The sequence below is a fragment of the Telopea speciosissima genome, chromosome 8 (assembly GCF_018873765.1).
Source record: "Telopea speciosissima isolate NSW1024214 ecotype Mountain lineage chromosome 8, Tspe_v1, whole genome shotgun sequence".
NCBI lineage: Eukaryota > Viridiplantae > Streptophyta > Magnoliopsida > Proteales > Proteaceae > Telopea > Telopea speciosissima.
This window is the reverse complement of record NC_057923.1, coordinates 55,642,164-55,663,730: the sequence shown is the minus strand read 5'-3', so window position 1 is coordinate 55,663,730 and position 21,567 is coordinate 55,642,164. Positions and strand designations below refer to the sequence as shown.

Below are 21,567 nucleotides of genomic sequence, written 5' to 3'. Positions count from 1 at the left end.
CACCCCAAGCTCTTTATTTATATCATTGAGAATAGAGGACAGAATTACAAATAAGCAATGTGGGACTAAAACCCACATAATAGAAACATAAAATAAACAAGAAAAGTGTCCTAAATACCCCTACGGTTCTAACACTTTCATTTCAGATAGCCACTTGAAAGTTCGATAAGCCAAAGAAAGATAGGAATGCTTTCTCCTAGTTTAATTTCTTTTATTTGAAACATCGGGAAGTTCCTGGGCCTTATTAGGTGCGTCAGCTGCTTTGTTCTTATGTTTAGGAGAGGGGGCGGGGCTCCTTCTCAACTTCGAGTTTTTCAGTTTCTTGGGGAGATTTTGAGTGAAAAAAAATATTTAAAGAAATGCTGGTAGCTTTAGGCTTACTGCCTTCTCTGGAAATAGTCCTCCCTCCCTTGCTGCATCAGTAAGATACGGCACAATAATGTTGTATGCAAAAATTGTGGGCTGCAGTGCTGCCCTTCACTCAACTTATATAGGCAATTAAAGAGTTACAATAGAACTTCATAACTAATAAAATAAACAAAGAAAATCAAAGTAGAAACCCCTAGGTCAACCTCCCCCTTTTAGGTAGTCTTTTCTAACTTAAAGTGACAAGATAGCGTTCTATTAGATAGAAACTCTACTACTACAAGCAACTGTAAAAGGAGATAAAATAGGATAGAGTTCTATTAGTTAGAAACTCTACCACTACAAGTACCTTTAAAAGATAAAATAACAATCAACCAGCTTCTGAAACTCAGTTTAGGACTGAGTCATGTTGCTGGCATGGTTCAAGATTTCTCAAAATTGTGAAATATTTCGGTTTCGACATTTGTCCAAACGAAATATTGTGCGATAATGAAGGAATACAAGACGATGTGTATTGTTTTGGCAAATTTCGACCAAAATGATACTTTAGCTTTATAATAAATATCATATTTCAAACGAAATGGGTAGAATTTCGACCAATTTCGTTGGTTTTCCTAGTTTCAATAGGAAATCTTTGGAAAACTCTGATATTTGTGATTTTTGGCCAAATTACTGTTAGAGTTTATGTGTTAGGGGTACATTAGTCACTGTCTTTTATTATTAGTCATAGAGTTGTAATTTTACTTTTTTATGTCTTTTCATCTTTTTCCTCCCTAGGGAAGCCTTTGTAATTTCCTAAAGAATTGTTAATGAAGTAAATAGGTGTTAGGAGACTATTCTCAAAACACCCACGATTTCCCTCTCATCTCTTCTTCTTCTTCTTCCTTTCCAAACCCTCACATCTTCCTTGTTAGAATCAGTCCATACCTAATTTCTAACTTGGTATCAGAGCAGGTTTGAGAGTTGACCAAGCTCATCTTCCTTCTACACCTCTCTCTGGAACCCTAGAAAGGTAGAGGGTTCCATTAGAGGCTATACAATGTAATATATTTTACATAGAAGATTCAATGGAGGTTTATCTTCCAAACTAAGCCCTAATGGAGAAGTTTTTTGGGATTTTTTGAAGAAGATTGAAGCTCCTGTTCTGCTACTGTTACCGCCAACCCTGCCTTGTTCGGTTTGTTTCTCCCTCATCCTATCACCATTTGGAGTGGGACCAGCACTGTTAGAATCGCCCAGGGGTCTTCTTTCAAACCCCCAAAGACTCGGTTGGTGATATTGAAGGGTTGAAGAATGCAGCTCATTTCTGTGCAGCCTCACAGGTACTGCCAGCTTCTGGTTTGCTCCCTTGTTCCTCCCTTTGCAGCCTTGTAATGTGTTGAATAGCTGCTGTTGTTTGAAGAGTTATATGGCTTGAAGTATTATTAGTTGTTATGGCATGAACCTAAGGTGTAGAAGGTGCCTTTGACTTAGCTTTCTTTAAGAAACTACTGCTCATTTGCTTGCTGGTTTGCTGCCTGTCTTTTTTCTCCTTGTGGTTGGGTTGAGGTTACTCCCCATTTGTGCCAAACTCTATATTGAGTTTCTTTGAAGTGTTTGGCATTATGTCTACCATGTCTAGGAATGACTCTAGTGTCAGTGGATCTTTGGGAGCTTCTAGTGGTGGCTTAAGTGGTACTCTTCCCGCCATGACATTTTTTGATAACCCCAATACCCCACTTTCCATTGTGAAGCTTGGCAATACCAACTACTTGGGTTGGTCTCGTTCGGTGAAGTTGTCCCTGCATAGTAGGGGAAAGTTGGGGTATATTACTGGCTCCATCAAGGCACCTGCTCCTACTAATTCAGACTATCTAAAGTGGGAGACTAAGAACTCCATTGTTATGACATGGCTGATATTCTCCATGAAACCTGAGATAGATAGGAGATTTATGAGTAAGGAAACTGCGAAGCATATTTGGGACAATGTCTCCTGAGTTTTTAATAGAGTTGGTGATTCGGCAAAGGTGTATCAAATCCTCCAAAAAATCATCCATATGAAACAGGGTGATCGGAGCATATCTGACTACTATAACACTGTTATTAGCTTGTGGGAGGAATATGATCACTACAGCAATCTCCAGCTGTCCAATTCTGAAGATGTGGCCAAGGTCTACAGGAAACAAGAAGAGGAAAGGATCCTCATTTTGCTTAGTGGCCTTAACCCAGAGTATGAGCCTCTTCGCTTGCAGATCTTAGGGAGGTCCCTTCTTCTATCTCTGGATGAAGTGTGTAGCTACTTGCAAAGTGAGGAAACTAGAAGATCTATGGACATTGTACCCTCATTGGAGAGATTTGCTCTCGTTTCTAGTTCTAACCAAGACTAGAGAGGTGGAGAGAGAGGCCAAGGGCCAAACCGTGGAGATCACCGAGACAGATTTAAATGTGATAAATGTGGAAAGTTGGGGCACACTAAGGACAGGTGTTGGGCCCTTCATGGGCAGCCTCCTAGTGTACATGGTGGATCATCTAGTACCCGAGGTGGTAGCACAGGGGGAGTTAAAGCCTACTCTGTGACAACTGATACTGAGTCACTTGGACTACAGCCTAATCCTGATTCTCTCTTCAGAGAGGATATTGCAACACTACGTCAGATGATGTCCCGACTTGGCCATTCTTCTACTACTCATATAGAGTCAGATTCAGTCTCAGCCTTGCAGGCCTCTACATCTACTCCCACTTGGGTCATTGACTCTGGTGCCACAGATCATATGACTGGTATGTCTCAGTGTTATGACTCTTATTCTATGTGCTTCGGTAGAGATAAGGTTAGAATTGCAGATGGTTCTCTTTCCTCTATCTCTGGTAAGGGTAATGTTCGAGTCACTTCTTTCATTTCTCTTAATTCTGTCCTACATATTCCTAATTTTGCCATTAACCTGCTATCTGTAAGTCATTTAGCCAAATCCTTGAATTGTTGTGTCACTTTCTTTCCTTCTCATTGTCTCTTTCAAGATTTGGTGATGAAGAGGGTTATTGGCAGTGGACGTGAGGAGAAAGGACTCTACCTGCTTGAGCCCCAGACACCTATTTTGCCCGTTTTGCCTGCTACTCAGTCCTATGTTTGTGGCCAGACTGACAGGAGTACTGTGGATTCTGTGATGCTTTGGCATCAACATTTAGGCCACCCATCTTTTGTTGTTATGAGGAAACAGTTGCCTCATTTGTTTACTTCTTTTTCTTCTTCTCATGTTTTTCAGTGTGAACTATGTATTTTTGCTAAACAGTGTCGCACATCTTATCCCTATCATGGTAATAGATCCACTGTTCCTTTTGATAATGTGCATTCTGATGTTTGGGGACCAGTTCCCACTACCTTTTTGTGTGGATATCGTTATTTTGTTTCATTTGTTAATGACTATTCCCAGACTACTTGGACCTTTTTAATGAAACAAAAGAGTGATGTTTATGACGCTTTCAAGAATTTCTATCAGTTAGTTTTTACTCAATTTGGTACCCGTATCCAAATGGTTCGCTCTGATAAAGGGGGGGAGTACATGTATGGGGGCTCCAACAGTTTTTCATTGATCATGGCATTATCCACCAAATTCCATGTGTTGATACACCTTAATAGAATGGAGTGGCTGAGAGAAAAAACCGCTATTTGTTGGAGGTCACTAGGAGTCTTCCTTTTGGCATGCATATTCCCAAGACCTTTTGGTCTGATGCTCTTCTTACTGCTGCCTTTTTTATTAATCGGATGCCAACTCTACTTCTTGGCTCCAAGTCCCCCCTGGGAACTCTTCTTCCTCAAACATCTGCCTTCCCTCTTTCTCCCAAGGTATTTAGGTGTGTTTGAATGTCTGCTATGTCCATGTCAATAAATCTGCTAGGACTAAGCTTGACCCCAAGGCACTCAAATGCCTCTTCCTCAGTTATTCCTCCTCTACCAAGGGGTATAAGTGCTACCATACCTCTTCCTGAAGGCGCTTTCTCTCCAAAGATGTCACCTTCTTTGAGTCTATACCCTTCTTCACTCCTTCTCATCAGCATCCTCTTCAGGGGGAGAATAGTTGGAATGAAGAGGATGATGATATCCCTTTCCTCCCACCTTTGCCTACTTCCCCATTTCTATTTGATATTGGGAAACCTAAAGAAGAGGTTGTTATTGATATTTGTGATCAAGGGGATATTATTGAAAGTGGTTCTGGCAATGAGAACGATTACCACATTAAGTACAAAAAAGGTGAATGCTTGAAGAGTAAAGGAAAGGAGACCTGCCAAAAGCCTTCTTTGGATCCACATCCTGAGCTCCATCCTCCTCAGTCAGGTGATCTTCCTTCTTATTTAGATCTCCCAATTGCTACTAGAAAGGGAAAAAGAGCTTACACTAATCCTATTGCCCAGTTTGTTTCCTATGATGCTATCTCCCTTACAGGTCTTGCCTTTACCCCTGCTCTCTCATCTGCCACTATTCCCTGGAATCTTACTAAGGCTATATCTGACCCAAAATGGAAGAAGGCCATGTCTGAGGAAATAATGGCTCTTGAGAAGAATGGCACATGGACTCTTGTTGATCTCCCCAGGGGGAGAGTTGCAGTTGGATGCAGGTGGGTCTATACACTCAAGTACCGATCAGATGGTACAGTAGACAGATATAAGGCTCGGTTGGTAGCCAAAGGGTATAGTCAAGTTTATGGCATTGATTATCAAGAGACTTTTGCTCCTGTGGCCAAGCACAACTCAATCAGAGTCCTCCTATCAGTCGTAGCCAACAAAGAGTGGCTATTGTATCAATTAGATGTGAAGAATGCTTTTCTTCATGGTGGTCTAGAAGAGGAGGTGTATATGCAACCTCCACCTGGTTTCAAGTCTCCTTCAGCCGAAGGGAAAGTGTGCCTCCTCAGGAAGGCACTTTATGGTCTCAAACAGTCTCCCAAAGCTTGGTTTGAGCAGTTTCGACAGGCCATTCTAAAAAATGGATATTTCCAGAGTCAGGCTGACCACACCTTGTTTATCCGGAGAGGAAATGGTACAGTCATTGTTCTTATTGTTTCTGTTGATGATATTGTTGTAACTGGGAATGACAAAGATGAGATAAAGAGATTAAAATCTTATCTGGCTGAACAGTTTGAAATTAAGGATCTTGGACTTTTGAAGTATTTCTTGGGGATTGAAGTATCAAGGTCAAAGAAAGGTATCAATATTTGCCAACGGAAGTTTGTTCTGGACCTATTGAAAGAGACAGGAATGTTGGGATGTAAACCAGCCAACTCCCCAATTGATCAAAATCATAAACTTAGTGAAGATTGTGGTTCTCCTCTTTTAGATGCAGGGAAATACCAGAGGTTGGTTGGGAAATTGATCTATCTCTTCTTGACTCAGCCAGACATCAGTCATGCAGTTGGTGTGGTAAGTCAGTTCATGCATGCTCCCAAAGTGGACACCTGGATGCTGTCTATCGCATCATCAGGTACTTAAAATCCTCTACAGGAAAAGACCTTTTATGTGCCAGACATAGTCAGTTGAGGATAGAGGGCTACACTGATGCAGATTGGGCTGGTTCTATTTTTGACAGACGATCTACATCCGGTGACTGTACCCTTGTGGATGGTAACCTTGTTACGTGGAGAAGTAAGAAACAACCAGTTGTTGCTAGATCCAACGCGGAGGCTGAATTTAGAGCCATGACTCATGGGGTGTGTGAACTCATATGATTGAGGCGATTGGTTCAAGAATTGTGGTTTGACCATGAGGGACCTATGCGGTTCTACTGTGATAACAAGGCGGCTATAATCATTGGTCATAACCCTGTGCAACATGACCGAACAAAGCACATTAAAGTTGATAGGCACTTCATCAAAGAGAAGTTGGATTCAGGTTGCATTTGTACTCCATTTGTGAAGACCGGTGATCAACTGGCAGACGTTTTCACCAAGGATCTCATTCCGAACCATTTCAGTACTCTTCTATGCAAGTTGGGAATGTATGACATTTATTCTCCAGCTTGAGGGGGAGTGTTAGAGTTTATGTGTTAGGGGTACGTTAGTCATTGTCTTTTATTATTAGTCATAGAGTTGTAATTTTACACTTTTATGTCTTTTTATCTTTTACCTCCCCAGGGAGCCCTTTGTAATTTCCTAAAGAGTTGTTAATGAAGTAAATAAGTGTTGGGAGACTATTCTCAAAACACCCATGATTTCCCTCTCATCCCTTCTTCCTTCTTCTCTTCTTCTTCTTCTTCTTCTTCTTCTTCTTCTTCTTCTTCCTTTCCAAACCCTCACATCTTCCTTGTTAGAAGCAGCCCATACCTAATTTCTAACTATTACTCCCATACAAGCGTGGAACAAATTGTTGGGCAGTAGAGAAATGCATTGGAAGCAACGATTTGCTGCGTTGTTGGAAGACTTGTGCAAGATTTAAAGTTGAAGGAATATCACTTTTTCCAAAAATTAATTTTTACAAAATTAAGGTAAATACTTGGTGGTTGGCAGCAACAACATTCAAGTGGTTTTGATCCTGCCCGGAACTTGCTTGTATTCTTGACTCTCATATTTTCGACTCTTTGTGATGAACCATGTATGATGTGTAACATTTGATAATTATGAAATGGTTTATAATTTTGTCTATTCATTCCTAATGCATATTTAAGTTGTATTTATTGAATTAAGTGCATTCTAGTACTAAATTTTCTGGGGAATAGGCTATATTAGGGAATGTATACAAAAAAAAAAGGGGCATACCCAGTGCAAGAGGCTCCCACCACTACAGGATCTGGGGAGGGTTATAATGTACGCAACAACATATACTACCAAACTAGAGTCCAAAGTCAAACTACTGTTTAGGGTTTTTTTTTTAGAATCTAAGGGTTCCACTACGTTTAGAGAGCCTAAAATAGGGCTGCCTAGAAGTTTCAGAACTTAATTTGGCCATTTGGGCCTTGAACACTCCACCGAAACTTGCAGTCGAAACCTGAAAACATTTTGACCGAAATTTCAGTGTTTCGTGAAATATTTCAGTTTCAAGCCTGGTCAAAACCAGGCTCGAAACTGAAATTTTGAACTATGGTTGCTGGAACTGAATTAACTCGCCGAGTTTGTTGACTTGGATATTTGACTTCTACTTACGTTGGCAAGTCTGCATCACCCTTAGCTAATGGGCCTGTGGCCGGTGATTTATGTTTTTGCTTAGTTATCTACCTAAGAAAGTCTTGGTTATCTTCTCAGAGTTTAACTTATTACTTGGGTTTTGTTATATGAATGTTTAGCAGTACAACTACTGTGTACATCTGCAAATCCATAAAGTTGATTGTTCATTAATTGGTTTATCATGATCATGACTGTTAGTTGCATAGCTGTCACAGTGTCTAGATGATCCTAGGCGTTGGAGGATGGAAAAATCAAGGCGATGCCAACAAGGCACCTAGGCGACCAAGACACCCTTCCAGCAAAGGGCGCCTGGACGCCTAGGCAACACCTTGACAACTATGCTTAATTGACTACCTTTTTCACTTGTATTGAATAATAGAATAATGAAACGTGTTTCAAGGCTTGTACTCATCTGGACTACATAATCAACAACAAACAACTGCATGATGGTGCTGTGCTACTGTGCTAAACCAGCAATTCAGATGTGAAAAAGATCAATAATTTGTGATAACACTAAGAAGTTATAACATAAAACCTAGAAAAGAACATGCATATATATAGTCAGTTCAAACTCCATCAGAAGAATGACTTTCAGATTCAAACGAAGTAAATGGAACCAAAAAGCCCTAGAGACATTTATATACATTTCACACAATATGTGTGTGTGAGAGAGAGAGAGAGAGCACTTTCACCCTCTCAACTGTTAGATCACACACACACAGGGGAGAACAGAAATGTCTCCCTCAAATCCCTAGGTCAGGGTACACACCCATGGAGTGCGAGTCAGAGAGTCCTTCTGGTTGTCTCTCTCATCTACAGAGTAGAGTGACCTCTGCCTTTTATGATTTATTCGCAACTTTTTCCATTACAAAATTCTTCTGTCATTCTCTTATTTTATTCTCTATTTTGTTTTATTGTTATTTTCTATGCTTGAGTTCTTATTGATTGGTGCAAGTCATGCAAATCTGTGCTGAGGATTATTTTTGTTTTTAAATTTGCAATCATGTTTTCAATGTCTGTTTGTCCCCTGGACTTGCATAGATAAAGATGCCATTTTTGTGTGTATTTTCTTCCAAATAGGAATAAGCTGAATGAAGAACATGGTGATGCTGGTCAATCCAAAACTAGTGTGGCTTCCCATCCAAAAAGCAAAAAGGTTAGTTTTTTCTCATCCTCTAGCAAAATGTCTACTTCTTTATTGGTAGGAAGCTAGGGTTTTAACTTTTTAAAGATAACACTTTAGTACAGGCAATATTGGTCCATTAATTTTCCTCTTTCTATAAGTTATTTGGTTTGAATATACTGTGAACAGGATTTATTTTTTTTCACCATCCACCCATTAGGTATTTTTCAGATTTATAGTAAAGCATTTTAGCATGGTCTCTTGGGGAATGAGACTCCAGTCACGTGGGCATAGCCTTGAAAGGATTGTTGCTGAAGGGGGAAAAATAATCACTAATTATGGGGGTTAGGCCCGACTTCAGACCCCTATACAGAAGCAGGACTAAGTTGACCCATGATGCTCAGGAGGGAGGGGTGGCACCCCTGGGTATACCCTTAAAAACATATGTTTCTCAAGTGGGAAAAATAATACCTAATTATAGGGGTTAGGGCCGTTAGGCCTGACTCCAGAAATCTATACAGAAGAAAGGAGCAAGTAGACCCATGTCGCCGAGGGGAGGGGTTGGGGGGTTATTATGCCTAGATGGAAGAAAGTATCACTCACTCATCATGAAGCTATAGAAAGTTAGCAGTCAAGTCGAGCAATTTTAACATGCTTGCTCTCTATTGATTAAAAAAAATTTAATTGTTTGCTTGCTACTTTTTAGGTTTTGCAAATTTTTTATCGTGGGTTATATTCTAGAATATTAGTATTGTTTCCTTCTTTTGGGGAACCATATATTCAGATTAAGGATCTATTAATTTACCTTTTAATATAAAGAGGGAACTATCCAATGATAAATGTTTCAGGACAGTTTGCATAACCATTCTACTGCTATCAGTTACATGCTTCAGCATTTTTTTTTATCTTAATTTTGATATTTAATCTGGACTGTTCCTTAGTAATTTATCCCCACAAAATCTGCTTGAACTGTCTACAGAAGAAGCATTTCTCACTTCCACAAGATTTTATCGACCAGCAGAAGGCATACTTTGCAGAGATCGATGCACTTGAACTGCCAGAGGAGTTTGAATCAGACAGTGACAAGTAACAAATTCACATGAACCAAATTTCCCATATGATTCCAATGTAGTTTTAGAACAGGGGATTCTGGCAGAACCCCGTTTACTCAATGTATTTTTCACCGACGTATGCAGTCCTAACTGTAACTAATCCATGGAACCACTGGAGTTCTAATACGTAAAAATCTTCAAGTGATGAGAATGTATTTACCAAAAGAAACAAGAGTGGAGGTAAATTTTGATACTCATCTCAAATGCAGAGATGCAGGAAAGTTGCTCATTGTCTATCAAGACATGTATAACACATTTTTTGCATATAAAGAATTACATGCCTGTGATATTTGTATATATGCTGGATATTAATCAGATTTCAGCATCTCAAAGATGAGTGATACCTGAGCATGCCATATATATGCTAGCTTCATCATTGATTAGTGATGACATGAACAATACCTCATTTTCTAGATATTTCCAATTTGCTGAGCTCATTCCATTTTTTGGACTATTGGGTGTTATAGCTCTCGATTTAATTAGTTTGAAAGGTAAGTATTTTCACTTGGTAAAGGTTTGGGCATGTCACCCACTTAGGCCTTGCTCATGGAAGGGGATAGGATGGTCCTTTCACATTGGAGGGGAGAGAGAAGACGTCTGGCTCCTCTCCTACGACCTGCCTCACTTGACTTCCTCCTATCAGACACAACAAGGGCAAAATGACCACCCAATCCCCTGCCCAGGTGGGGTCTACTCCTGTTTGTGTCTGGTGGGACTGTAGAAGGGAGGGAGGTGGGGCAGGTCGTAGGAGGGGAACCAGATCCGAGAGATAGAAACCCTTTTACCCTTTCTTTTTTTTTGTTTTTGTCAGTGTGGTTCTCAGAAATGCCGAGTTCAGCATAACACAAAATAACCTGTTTCAACAGATGGGTGATACTAGTCTTACAATTGCGTGGCACTCGTGGAGACTGATCATTGTACCTGATTTTCTCTTGTTCTTTGTTTGTTTCCAAGTAAAACGTTGTAATAAAACAAAAAATTCCTTCAAGGTGTCTTATCCAGAAACATAGTATTAAATCTTGTTTTGGAAGGTCATTTCAATTTGATCAAAATTTCGTTCAAATATTGTATTTTTTCTATTAGTTTTTCTTGATCATTTTTAGGTGCAAAATACCAAAATTATCGAAATACCAAAACAAATGATCAAAATAACCGAAATTTTTTGACGAAACTGTATATTTTTTAAACCGAAATGATATAACAGAAATTTCCAAAATATTGCATTTTTCATTTTGACAATAACATCTCGTTTTGGCCTGACCGAAATTTCAGACCTTTGAACTATGCTCAGAAACAACAAATGGAGCCTTTCATAAAAGTCTCATGTAGAATCATTCGACACCCCCATGTTTTGTTGCAGAGGTTTTGGGATTTGGGAATTAAAAAAACAAGGAAAATTAACCCGATAATAGATTGATTGATACTCTTTTTATGAATAGAAAAAAAAAATCATCAAGAGATCCAAGATTTTTTATGTCAAATACAAAAACATCAGCTCCCCATGTGATTGTGCTGGTGGGAGAATGGAGTCTTATCAACTGGTTGTGTTTGGGTTGAGGGAAATTCTAATCCAACACAAATATAACCTATTGCCTGTAAGGTCCAATATAATACAAAATCAACTTCTTGTTTATTTTATTTTATTTTTTTTGGTAAATAAACCAACTTCTTCTACTCATAGAAACAGGGCCACAGAAAATTAACTATTGAGACTTTCAGAAGCCTTCAAAAGTGACCATCAACCCATAGTGTGCCCAATAGAACGAGCATTCTGAATTCAAAATCCGTTTCCAAGGGGTTCCAATCCTCTATGGTTGTTCTCTACAGCCATCATGCACCAAGTTGCTTAATGTACAGCCATGGTAGGCAGTGGAAGCATCTAAAAGTTGTATATATACTAACACCATTTTTTCCACCAACACGAGCTTGTAATGGAATCACTTGAGGAAGGGGATACTCATTCCTAAGTTGTTTCTTGTAGCTATTCATGTTAGAAAATATAGAGAGAAGACATCAGACGGGATATGATTGTAAACAGTCAACAGGTAACACACTTGCTACAGTGCAATCAGAGCTTGCTCCAGATTACAGTTGCTCCATGGAATGCCAGGATTCTCATTCAAATCTGAAAACTGAAATTTACTCACTATTCTGAGATGCGAGTTCAAAGCCAAAGATTTGTCAAATTATCCAATATTTCTCATTTAAAGTCACTATTTCTACTTTCATAATGCAACACAAAGGGAAAACCTTTGAAGCTGGATTCATTCTCCTGATTCAGGGATTTACACCAAAAGTATATAAGCACTAAACTGAAATATGAACTATGATATAAAAAGGCCTAGAATCTAAACTAGAAATAGCAAAAAGTAAAACTGAAAGAGAAGTAGGATTTTCCTATGAAATCAACCTATGCAGCATTAGCATCCACCAACATGTTTCAAGTAATCCATCATAAGCAATATGGCGTGAAAATGCCACTGAGTTGCCTCTTTTTCTGTTTAACATTTTCTCCGATGGGCCACTTAGTTCCTTGAATCTTTTAAAATCTGAAGTGCACATGTTAAGTGTCTTGGAGCCAAATCCATCCTACCACAACTCACAACCATCACCCTCCAAAGCAGCCCAACAATGTCTAGAATGGGCAAATCTCAAAACTCTGAAATGAAGGATAGCAGCGCTTCTCAGTTACCTTCACCAGGATGACCACAATAAGCAAACCATAAATCTCCAAATTTCTGACACAGAAATTACATAGCTGAGGATTGTCAACAGATCATCCATTAAATTTTTTTTATTGGTTCCAGAACACCCCCCCCCCTTTTTTTTAATATATCTAGAGAGGGGATGGGAGAGGTTAAAATTTTCTGTCTGCATCTATGGTCCAGAAATGGACTACTGAATTTTTTGTATTGGAAAAGGTAAGAAGAAGGAGAGAGAGAGAATACTTATGCATTAGTGAATGGTGACTACTATACAGATACATGTACATATCTATGTGACCAAGGTATGCACAAATGCATTTTTTGCATTCACATGCATAAACATGGTCACCTTCCATGGTCAATCTTCAGGGCATTGTGTTACTTACCTCACACCCGAACAACCCAAACTAATGTCAGACACCAACACTTTTCTATGCCCTTGCTGTAAAGGGTAACTATGATTTACTGTTCAGACTAAAATAAAATATATGATCACATAACCCCAAGCCTTGATTGCCTTACACCAAACACAAGTCTTCCACACCCAGGTCATAATTAACATCTACATCAGGAACTCAAACAGGTCAAAGCACTTACCCAGACATTATCTCACTAGCCTAAGCAACTCATTGATAAAGGTATCCATATGACTTGAACTTAGCAACTCACTAACCTAGGTATCAAATCTTCAGATCATGCAATGATACAAAGTCCACCCACAGGTAGCAGCAGTTGCTATTTCTTCCTCTCTCTCACCAAAAACAACCTCACTACAGCCCCTCTCCCAAATAATACAAAGGTAATTGTCATGTATAGATTTCATCATTAGAAATGGTTCCAATATTAAGTCTCAATGTGACCTAATCAGAAAGAGGAGAACATCAAACACCAAAACCCAAAAACTCAACACAAACAGAAATAGCAATGCTCAAACCGGACATCAATCATCCAGAATAGTTACACAAAAACTATTAATATTTTGAAGAGTAATAATATACAATTATTATTATTATTATTACAGGGGAGCTAAATAACCAACCGAGCAACTCAGTGAATAAGCATCACAATAACAAATCTACAAAAAAATACTACCATTCTCCACAACCATACTGAATAATTCATATGAATGCTAAAATATAAAAGGAAAATCAAACAATTCTCCCAATGACATGAAATTTCTCTTCAACTTGAATATATAGAGATTGAATTAAGTGTCCTAAACTGAAATTTATATATTTCTGACTCAAAATTGCCTTAGAATAGAAAGAAGAACAAAGACAAGTCGACGAATTGTTTTATAAATAACAATTGCAGTAACACTACACCAACACTTTTCTATGCCCTTGCTGTATAGGGCATTGTGTTACCTCACACCCGCTTCCAACACCTCAAACTAATGTCAAACACCAACACTTTTCTATGCCCTTGCTGTATAGGGCATTGTGTTACTTACCTCACACCCGCTTCGAACACCTCAAACTAATGTCAAACACCAATACTTTTCTATGCCCTTGCTGTATAGGGTAACTAAGATTTACTGTTCAGATAAAAATAAATTTTATGGTCACATAACCCCAAGCCTTGATTGCCTTACACCACACACAAGTCCATCTAGGTCAAAATTTAACATCTACATCAGGAACTCAAAACAGGTCAAAGCACTTACCCAGACATTATCTCACTAGCCTAAGTTGCTAGTTCTTCCTCTCTCACCAAAAACAACCTCACTACACAGCCTTTCTTTCCCAAATAATGCAAAGGTAATTGTCATATCAATAGATTTCATCATTAGAAACGGTTCCAATATAAAGTGTGAACTAATCAGAAAGAAGAGACACATCAAGAACCAGAACCCATAAACTCAACACAAACAGAAATAGCAATGTTCAAACCGGACATCAATCATCCAGAATAGTGACACAATAACTATTAATATTTTGAAGAGTAATATTATTTTTTACAGGGGAGCTAAATAACCAACCGAGCAACTCAGTGAATAAGCATCACAATAACATATCTAAAAAAATACTACCTTTCTCCATAACCATACTGAATAATTCATATGAATGCTAAAATATAAAAGGCAAATCAATCAATTCTCCCAATGACATAAAATTTCTCTTCAACTTGAATATATAGAGGTTGAATTAAGTGCCCTAAACTGAAATTTATATATTTCCGACTCAAAATTGCTTTAAATTTGAAAGAAGAACAAAGACAAGTCGACGAATTGTTTTATAAATAACAATTGCAGTAACACTATACCAATCCCATCAAATTCATCAAGGACCCAAAGCCACAAAGAGATACTGACTAAATAGGAACATATCTTTTGAACCCCTGCTTGCCTGCAACCGCAATTCCTGCAGCTAAACCTCCAATTGCCCCAGCAACAGCAGCAGACCGTGGTCCAGAAGCCGCCTTGTAGAGAGCTCCAGTTCCTAACCCAGCTAAAACACTGTTCAACACATCATCCGAGTCTCTCAAATGAATAAGTCCGCTCTCCAACCCAGCAAAGATCAAACCCACAATACCCAAAGAATTCCCAAACCTTCTTCCAGTCTGCCCACCAGAATTCAAAACCCTATTGATTCTTAGCTTCATGGAATCACCAGGCTCAGCAGCTCTGATCCCCTCAATAGACCCTTTGGCTGCCCCAACGATGGCACCAGTTAGGTAACCAGAACCCGTATAATATTGCAGGTTCTCACCCCATGAGCGACGTTGAACGGCAGCTTCTTCATCGAAAAGATACTCAGGGGAAGTAGGGAGGTTATAGAGGTTTTGAACTGGGATATGGAGATCCTGGTAAGGGTGGTATAACCGAGTTTTTCTATCAGATTCACTGGTGTGACTAGCCATCGAAACTAGGGTTTTGGATTGCGAATGAAATTTCCCTCAGAAACTTACCTCCGAAATTTATGGAATGAAATTTGATCGGAAGAAAAAGGGTCTCTGGCAGGAGTTTTCGGAGTTTACTGCGTTGGAAAGAAAATGTCAGAAACCCTTACTAGGGTTTTAGGTGGAAAGGAAGGGAAGGGCAAATGGAGTTTGTACATAAAGGACATCGTGACATCGTGTGTTGTATCTCATCCGTTAGATTGGAATTATTACTCTCGATGGATTATTGGAATCCGATTCACGGTCCAACCATTAAGCAAATAAAGGGGCCCATTTAGAAGCTGGTGCTATATGTCTTCGAATATGCTACGTTGATTCCGAATTGTTTTGACAAAGATTCCAAACTTCTATTCCCTGATGCTCTTAACTCTTTTAAGCAATCCTCCTCTTGTATTTGGCATCTTTCTCCCACCCCTTCTTTTATCCCTCTTCCATTTTTCATATGTAAAATATAAAGAAGTAATTTATTACATTTTTATTCAATATCTTTTTGTTGGAGAAAAAAATTTGTATATAAAATGTCATTGTAAGATTTTTTTTTAATGGGAAAAGAAACTAAAAGGCCAAGTAACCCTATGCAAGACACAAAGGGCTGTGAAATGATAGCTTCACCCCATGAAAGGCAGAAATCACATCTCCATCGATGTTTTCGTGCATGCTCCCAACATGGGGACCATGCTACCTTTCAAGGAACTCTTTCCCTTTCTTAATATTTATTTACTATTTTTTTGAATGGGGAAGGGTTGCAAATCATTCAATAGGAGTGAGAATTTATTAAGGACAGAGGTTGTGGGTCTACGGATGAGATTTGAGAGGGTGTGTGGTGAAATCTAGTTTTCTTTTAATTTAGGGTTTTTTACAATTACCATCCCAAAATCTTTATTATCTACTATTATCCTCCCCAAAACTTTCAAATAACTGTTACCCTCCTCTGATGTATACTAACCACTAACTGACTCTGCCGTTACATTTTCGTAACGATGGGGATTAGTCATGACAGTGTGCCGTTGTCACGAATTTTCTAAAATCAAAATGTCCTTTTGGGGTGGTAATTGTAAAAAAAAAAAAAAAAAAAAACCATCACCGTCCTTCTCCTCCTTCTTCCTCCTCTGCAACCCCAAACCTGAGAGAGAGAAAGAAGATGATGGGAAGCGGAGAGAATGAAGGCTTAGGTCGATTGAACATGATCTCATCTTTGCCGCTGCAAGTGCAACCATCCACCAGCGAGATGCAATTGACGAGCGTTCCACTCAAGAAGGACGATAGAGTTCCTCAGTGGAGCCATCAAGAGACGAAAGATTTTATCGCGATCAGAGCCGAATTAGAGAGGGATTTCACTGTTACGAAGCGAAACAAGACGCTGTGGGAGAGCGTTGCAGTAAAGATGAAGAAGAGATGCTACAGAAGAAGCCCTAATCAGTGCAAGTGCAAGTGGAAGAATCTCGTTAATCGATACAAGGTGATTCCTAATCTGATCATTTCTTGAAAAACACAGATCGAAATTTGCCACCTTTTTTTTGGGATTGATTTTTTGGGTTGAAAAAAATTGCCTTTTATTTTTTTGGCCTGATTTTTTTGGGTTAATTTTTTATGCAGGGGAAAGAGACATCTGATCCAGACAATGGACGGCAATGTCCGTTCTTTGAGGAGCTACATGCGGTTTTCGTTGAAAGGGAGAAGAATATGCAGAGATTATTATTGGAATCAAAGGTTGGGAATGTGCAGGCGAAGAAGAAGGTGAAGAAGCTAAGTGGGGGAGATCGATCTTTTGATGATTTCTCAGAGGACGATGAAGAGGATGAAGATGAAAGCGAAGAAAAGCGACTCACGAGGAGTGGAAACCGCCGGAAGAGGAAAGCTGATAAGGAGAAGCATCCGCAGCAACCGAGGACCTCGGAGAGATCAGTGAGGATTACTGGTGGGAGCATTCAGGAGATGTTGCAAGAGTTCTTTAATCAGCAGCAGAGGATGGAGATGCAGTGGAGGGAGAAAATGAAGAGGAGGGCTCAAGAGAGGAGGTTGTTAGAGCAAGAGTGACAAAGGCTCCTTCTTGCTATAGTTCGTCTCACTCTGTCGCCATTGATTCTAACTTGGAAATTGATATATTAGAGATGCTTTTTTAAGCAATTTTGTTTTGGGACTCGATTTTGATTAGTTTTATCAGTAAAGACTATGAAGGTTTGAAACTTGAAATGAAGTGAAATGGAACAGCGGAGGATGAGGGAAGAGAGAAGAGTAGAGGAGAGAGATGCCCTTTTAACCTCTCTGTTTGGGGTTGCAGAGGAGGAAGAAGAAGGAGAAGGAGAAGGAGAAGGATGGTCAATCAGCAATGGTGGTTTTTTTTTTTTTTTTTTTTAATTACAATTACCAACCCAAAAGGGCATTTTGGTCTTAGAAAATTCGTGACAACAGCACACCGTCCTGACTAACCCCCACCGTAACGAAAATGTAACGGTGGGGGTCAGTTAGTGGTTAATATGCATCAAAGGGGGGTATCAGTTGTTTGAAAGATTTTTGGAGGGGGGGTAATAGTAGATAGTAAAGATTTTAGGATGGTAATTGTAAAAAACCCTTTAATTTATATCATAAAATTATTTAAAAATAATTTTAAAAAAAATCCTTATTTATAATATGCAGATCCTATCATATGGTTGTGGGAACCATGTGGATGGGTCTAATAGATACATTGGCTATATGTGATCCATCCGAAGCAACAAAGGGTACTCTCAAGAAATTAAAAATTATGATCAAACTGCAAGTAAAATTTTCCAAGCCTAGTCCAGAAAATCATTTAAAAAAAGGGTAAAGTACACATACCTTTTTATAATGCACCCAATATTCCTTGTGCCCCTTAAGTGGCTCAATATTCCACATACCATCCTTCAATATTCCACGTATCACCCCTGATTTACACCCCAAATACCAGATAGGTCCAATCCGTTAAATACACCATTAAATGCCAAAATTTTGATCATTTTATCCTTTGTTCCATTTTCTTAAATTTGAAAAAACTTAATTACTCACTTATTTGTTGTCCTAAACTAATTGAAAATGACCATTTTGCCACCCCCTAATGTCATTTAAGTCCACACCAAGTGTTAAATGCTATAAAATGACCAAACTACCATTTCTTCTATTTTTTCTAAAATTTGAAAACACTTAATTGCCCCGACCTATTTGCTAAAATTTGAAAATACCAAAATGCCCTCGTCTTCCCCAAATCATTATCTTCTTTTACACACCCACCACCACCTCCACCACCACCACCACAATCACCACCACCATTAATAGCACCAACCACCTCCAGCACCACCGCCACCCACCACTATTAATAGCACCAACCACCTCCAGCACCACCTCCATTGCAGAAATTCTGGGATCCGCCACTTCCGTTGGATTGTGACATCTACCACCGCCACCCACCACCACCACCCACTGAAGCAATCATCATGGAAACACCCTCTGCACCCAACACTCCCAAAAAGTGTTTCTCTCCATCGAAATCTCCCCTCCCTTAAATCCACACCTTTCTAAACTTAATTCAACTCAAACCCAAAAAGCCATGAAACCCAAGTCTCCTTTCTCTCTCACCTTCCTCTTCTTCTTCTCCTTGGAAGTTACTGTGGTTCTCTCTGCAACTCTCCCTCTTCAACTAGTCTCTCTACTTTACCTCAAAGCTTCTGTTAAAGACCCTCTTTCTTCTCTCCATGACTGGAATACCAACGCCCTTTCTACTAACGCTTTCAGCAACAGTGTCACGGGTCAGTTGCCACAGGAAATCATTAGGCTTCGGTTTCTCCAAGTGCTCAACCTTGGTGGGAGCTTCTTCCAAGGTAGCATTCCGGCACGTTATGGCGGTTTATCGTGGTTGAAGTTTCTACATTTATCAGGAAATAATTTGCAGGGACCGATTCCACCTGAGTTTTGTTTTTTGACTCAGCTCGAACACTTGGAGATCGGTTACAATGTGTTCTCTGGTGGGGTTCCAGTGGAGTTCGGCCTTTTATCTAATCTCAGATACCTCGACATTTCTACTTCGAATCTCTCTGGTTATCTACCATCCGAGCTTGGGAACTTAACATTGCTCGAGTCTCTGTTTCTCTTCGGTAACAAGTTTATTGGTGAAATTCCTCTGAGTTTTTCCGATTTGGGAGTTCTGAAAGTTCTTGATTTATCAGATAATCTCCTATCAGGCTCGATTCCAGAAGGGCTTTCTACATTGAAGGAGCTGATTTGGTTGGGCTTAATGGACAACAACTTAACCGGCGAAATCCCTGTCGGAATCGGTGAGCTTCCAAGGCTCGAATCTTTACTCCCACACAAGCTCGGTTCAAATGCAAAGTTACAGAGGCTTGACGTTTCTTCTAACTCTCTAAGCGATCCGATCCCACCGAATCTAGGTTCCTTAGCGTCTGAGTAATCGTAGTCACCCAGAAGAAAAAGGAACAGGAAGGAAGACAGAAACCCATTTCATTCTATAGATCAAAAAACCCAACCCAACTCATACAACAAAACAAACACATATACAGGACAAAGACAGCGGAGACTGGAATGGAAAAAAAAAAAACTCAAAAAGGGTTCCCTTCAGTTCACGGCGGCAGCGGTGGCGTAGGTGGCGGCGATTATCGAATGTCGATTGTCGAGTTGGGTGGCAGTGGTGGTGGTGGGTATGTAAAAGAAGATGATGATTTGGGGAAGATGAGGGTATTTTAGGGTTTTTAGGAACAAGTATTTAAGGGTAAAATAGTCTTTTCAAATTAGGTTAAGGTAATACATAAATGAGGGCAATTAGATTTTTCATTTATAAAAATAAAACAAAAAGTAAAATGGTCATTTTTAATTAGTTTAGGGCAACAAATAAATGAGGGTAATTAAGTTTTTTCAGATTTAAGAAAATAGAGCAAAGGGTAAAATGGTCAAAATTCTGACATCTAAAGGTGGTATTTAACAGATGGGGACCTATCTGGCATTTGAGGTGTAAAGCAGGGTTGATATGTGGAATATTGAAGGGTGGTACGTGGAATATTGATCCGTTTAGAGGGATACGAGGAATATTGGGTGTATTATAACGGATACGTGTATTTTACCCTTAAAAAAATTTAAAACAAAATGCCATTTATAATATGCAGCTGCTCCTATCATATGGTTGTGAGAATCGAATTTGGATGGGTCTTATAGATCCATTGGCTACTTGTGTGATCCATCCAAAGGAACAAAGGGTACTCTCAACTTTCAAGAATTAAAATTAAAAGTTCACACAGAAATATTTTTCGATCAAATTGCACGTAAAATTTGCCATGCTTATTCTAGAAAATATGTGTTCTTCTATATAAATTTTAAAACAATCATCGGAAAATTGGTTTTCATGGTAAAATTTTCTTCTTTTTTTGGGGGGAGTAAAAATGGTAAAATTTTCTTATTAGGTTATTTTACATTGAAAACAATGAACCATATGAAAAATATAAATTTAATGATTAATTAATTACAGTCAATTTCAAAAGGCCACAATTTCTAACTATTTCGTTGCCTTTTTGATTGATGTTGATGGGTAATGTGATGGAGGACTTCACATTCATCTTGCCAATGAAGTTTAGAAGCATAATGTAACCTCTAATATGTAATCATATGCATTTAATAATAGAGGTTAGTGGTATCTATTTTAATATTACATTATTTAAACAAACTTTGACTTCATGCAACATGCTCATTTTAAAGTTTACAAATGGAAAATGTGAGGGCCTTCTATCACATGAGTCCATCTTAAAAACAATTACTTTTTGTATTAATTAGAAGTCTTAACTTTGAGAATACATAGAGCACCACATAAATAGTGGTCGAGGGGCCATAAAGAACACATGGCTCAAATGACACATGATCTAACTAAGAGATTGGTTCAGATTAGATTACGGACTAGAAATAAGTTAAACATATAGCTTATCCCGTTCAACCAGTTTCATGTAAGGCCGCATAAGGAAAAAGAAGTCACAATGCATCAAATAGGGGTGGGGCTGGTCATTCAACCCCCTATTGTGAGAGGGGACAAGACCATGCAAGGGTGCACAACCGTGCATGAAATTTTTGACTATTGTTATGTGTGTCTCATTCTTGTACTGTTTCGAAGATTGACCAGCTCTGACATTTTTTATGATGACTTCAATGGGATTTTTTCTGAGGTCTGATGGTAGCAGAAGCCCGACCCAATATATTGACCCAACATGGAAAAATATTTTTGT

General features: G+C 39.0%; 2 protein-coding genes and 1 pseudogene across 5 annotated transcripts in view; 2 read left to right on the top strand and 1 right to left on the bottom strand.

The window, feature by feature from the left end:
* The window catches only part of LOC122638257, a 39,368-nt gene extending 18,426 nt beyond the window's left edge, over positions 1 to 20,942 (top strand). The window contains exons 3-5 of one of the 3 annotated variants that reach the window (XR_006329391.1): positions 8,574 to 8,649; positions 9,596 to 9,820; positions 20,932 to 20,942. Coding sequence is in view for 2 of the 3 variants with exons in the window: in XM_043831128.1 (XP_043687063.1) it covers positions 8,574 to 8,649; positions 9,596 to 9,706 (187 nt within the window). In the remaining variant the exon portion in view is untranslated. Of the gene's footprint in view, positions 1 to 8,573; positions 8,650 to 9,595; positions 9,854 to 20,931 lie in introns of those variants that run through there. The other 2 variants (XM_043831129.1, XM_043831128.1) reach the window with 2 other exon arrangements.
* On the bottom strand, positions 13,592 to 15,384 carry LOC122638258 (mitochondrial import inner membrane translocase subunit TIM23-1-like). 2 transcript variants are annotated; one of them, XM_043831130.1, is made up of 2 exons: positions 14,701 to 15,384; positions 13,592 to 13,726 (listed from the first exon to the last, which is right to left on the bottom strand). In XM_043831130.1, exon 1 carries the CDS (start codon positions 15,293 to 15,295, stop codon positions 14,747 to 14,749), a length of 549 nt encoding a protein of 182 aa, XP_043687065.1. In that variant the 5' UTR covers positions 15,296 to 15,384; the 3' UTR covers positions 13,592 to 13,726; positions 14,701 to 14,746. The 2 variants fall into 2 exon arrangements, with proteins under 2 accessions (XP_043687065.1, XP_043687067.1); XM_043831132.1 differs by lacking the exon at positions 13,592 to 13,726 and adding an exon at positions 14,532 to 14,666.
* On the top strand, positions 16,454 to 19,754 carry LOC122672461 (annotated as a pseudogene).
* Positions 20,943 to 21,567: the final 625 nt, after the last annotated feature.

Coding starts and splice junctions, on each gene's coding strand:
- LOC122638258 (XM_043831130.1), bottom strand. CDS start 15,295: ATGGCTAGTCACACCAGTGAATCTGATAGAAAAACTCGGTTATACCAC.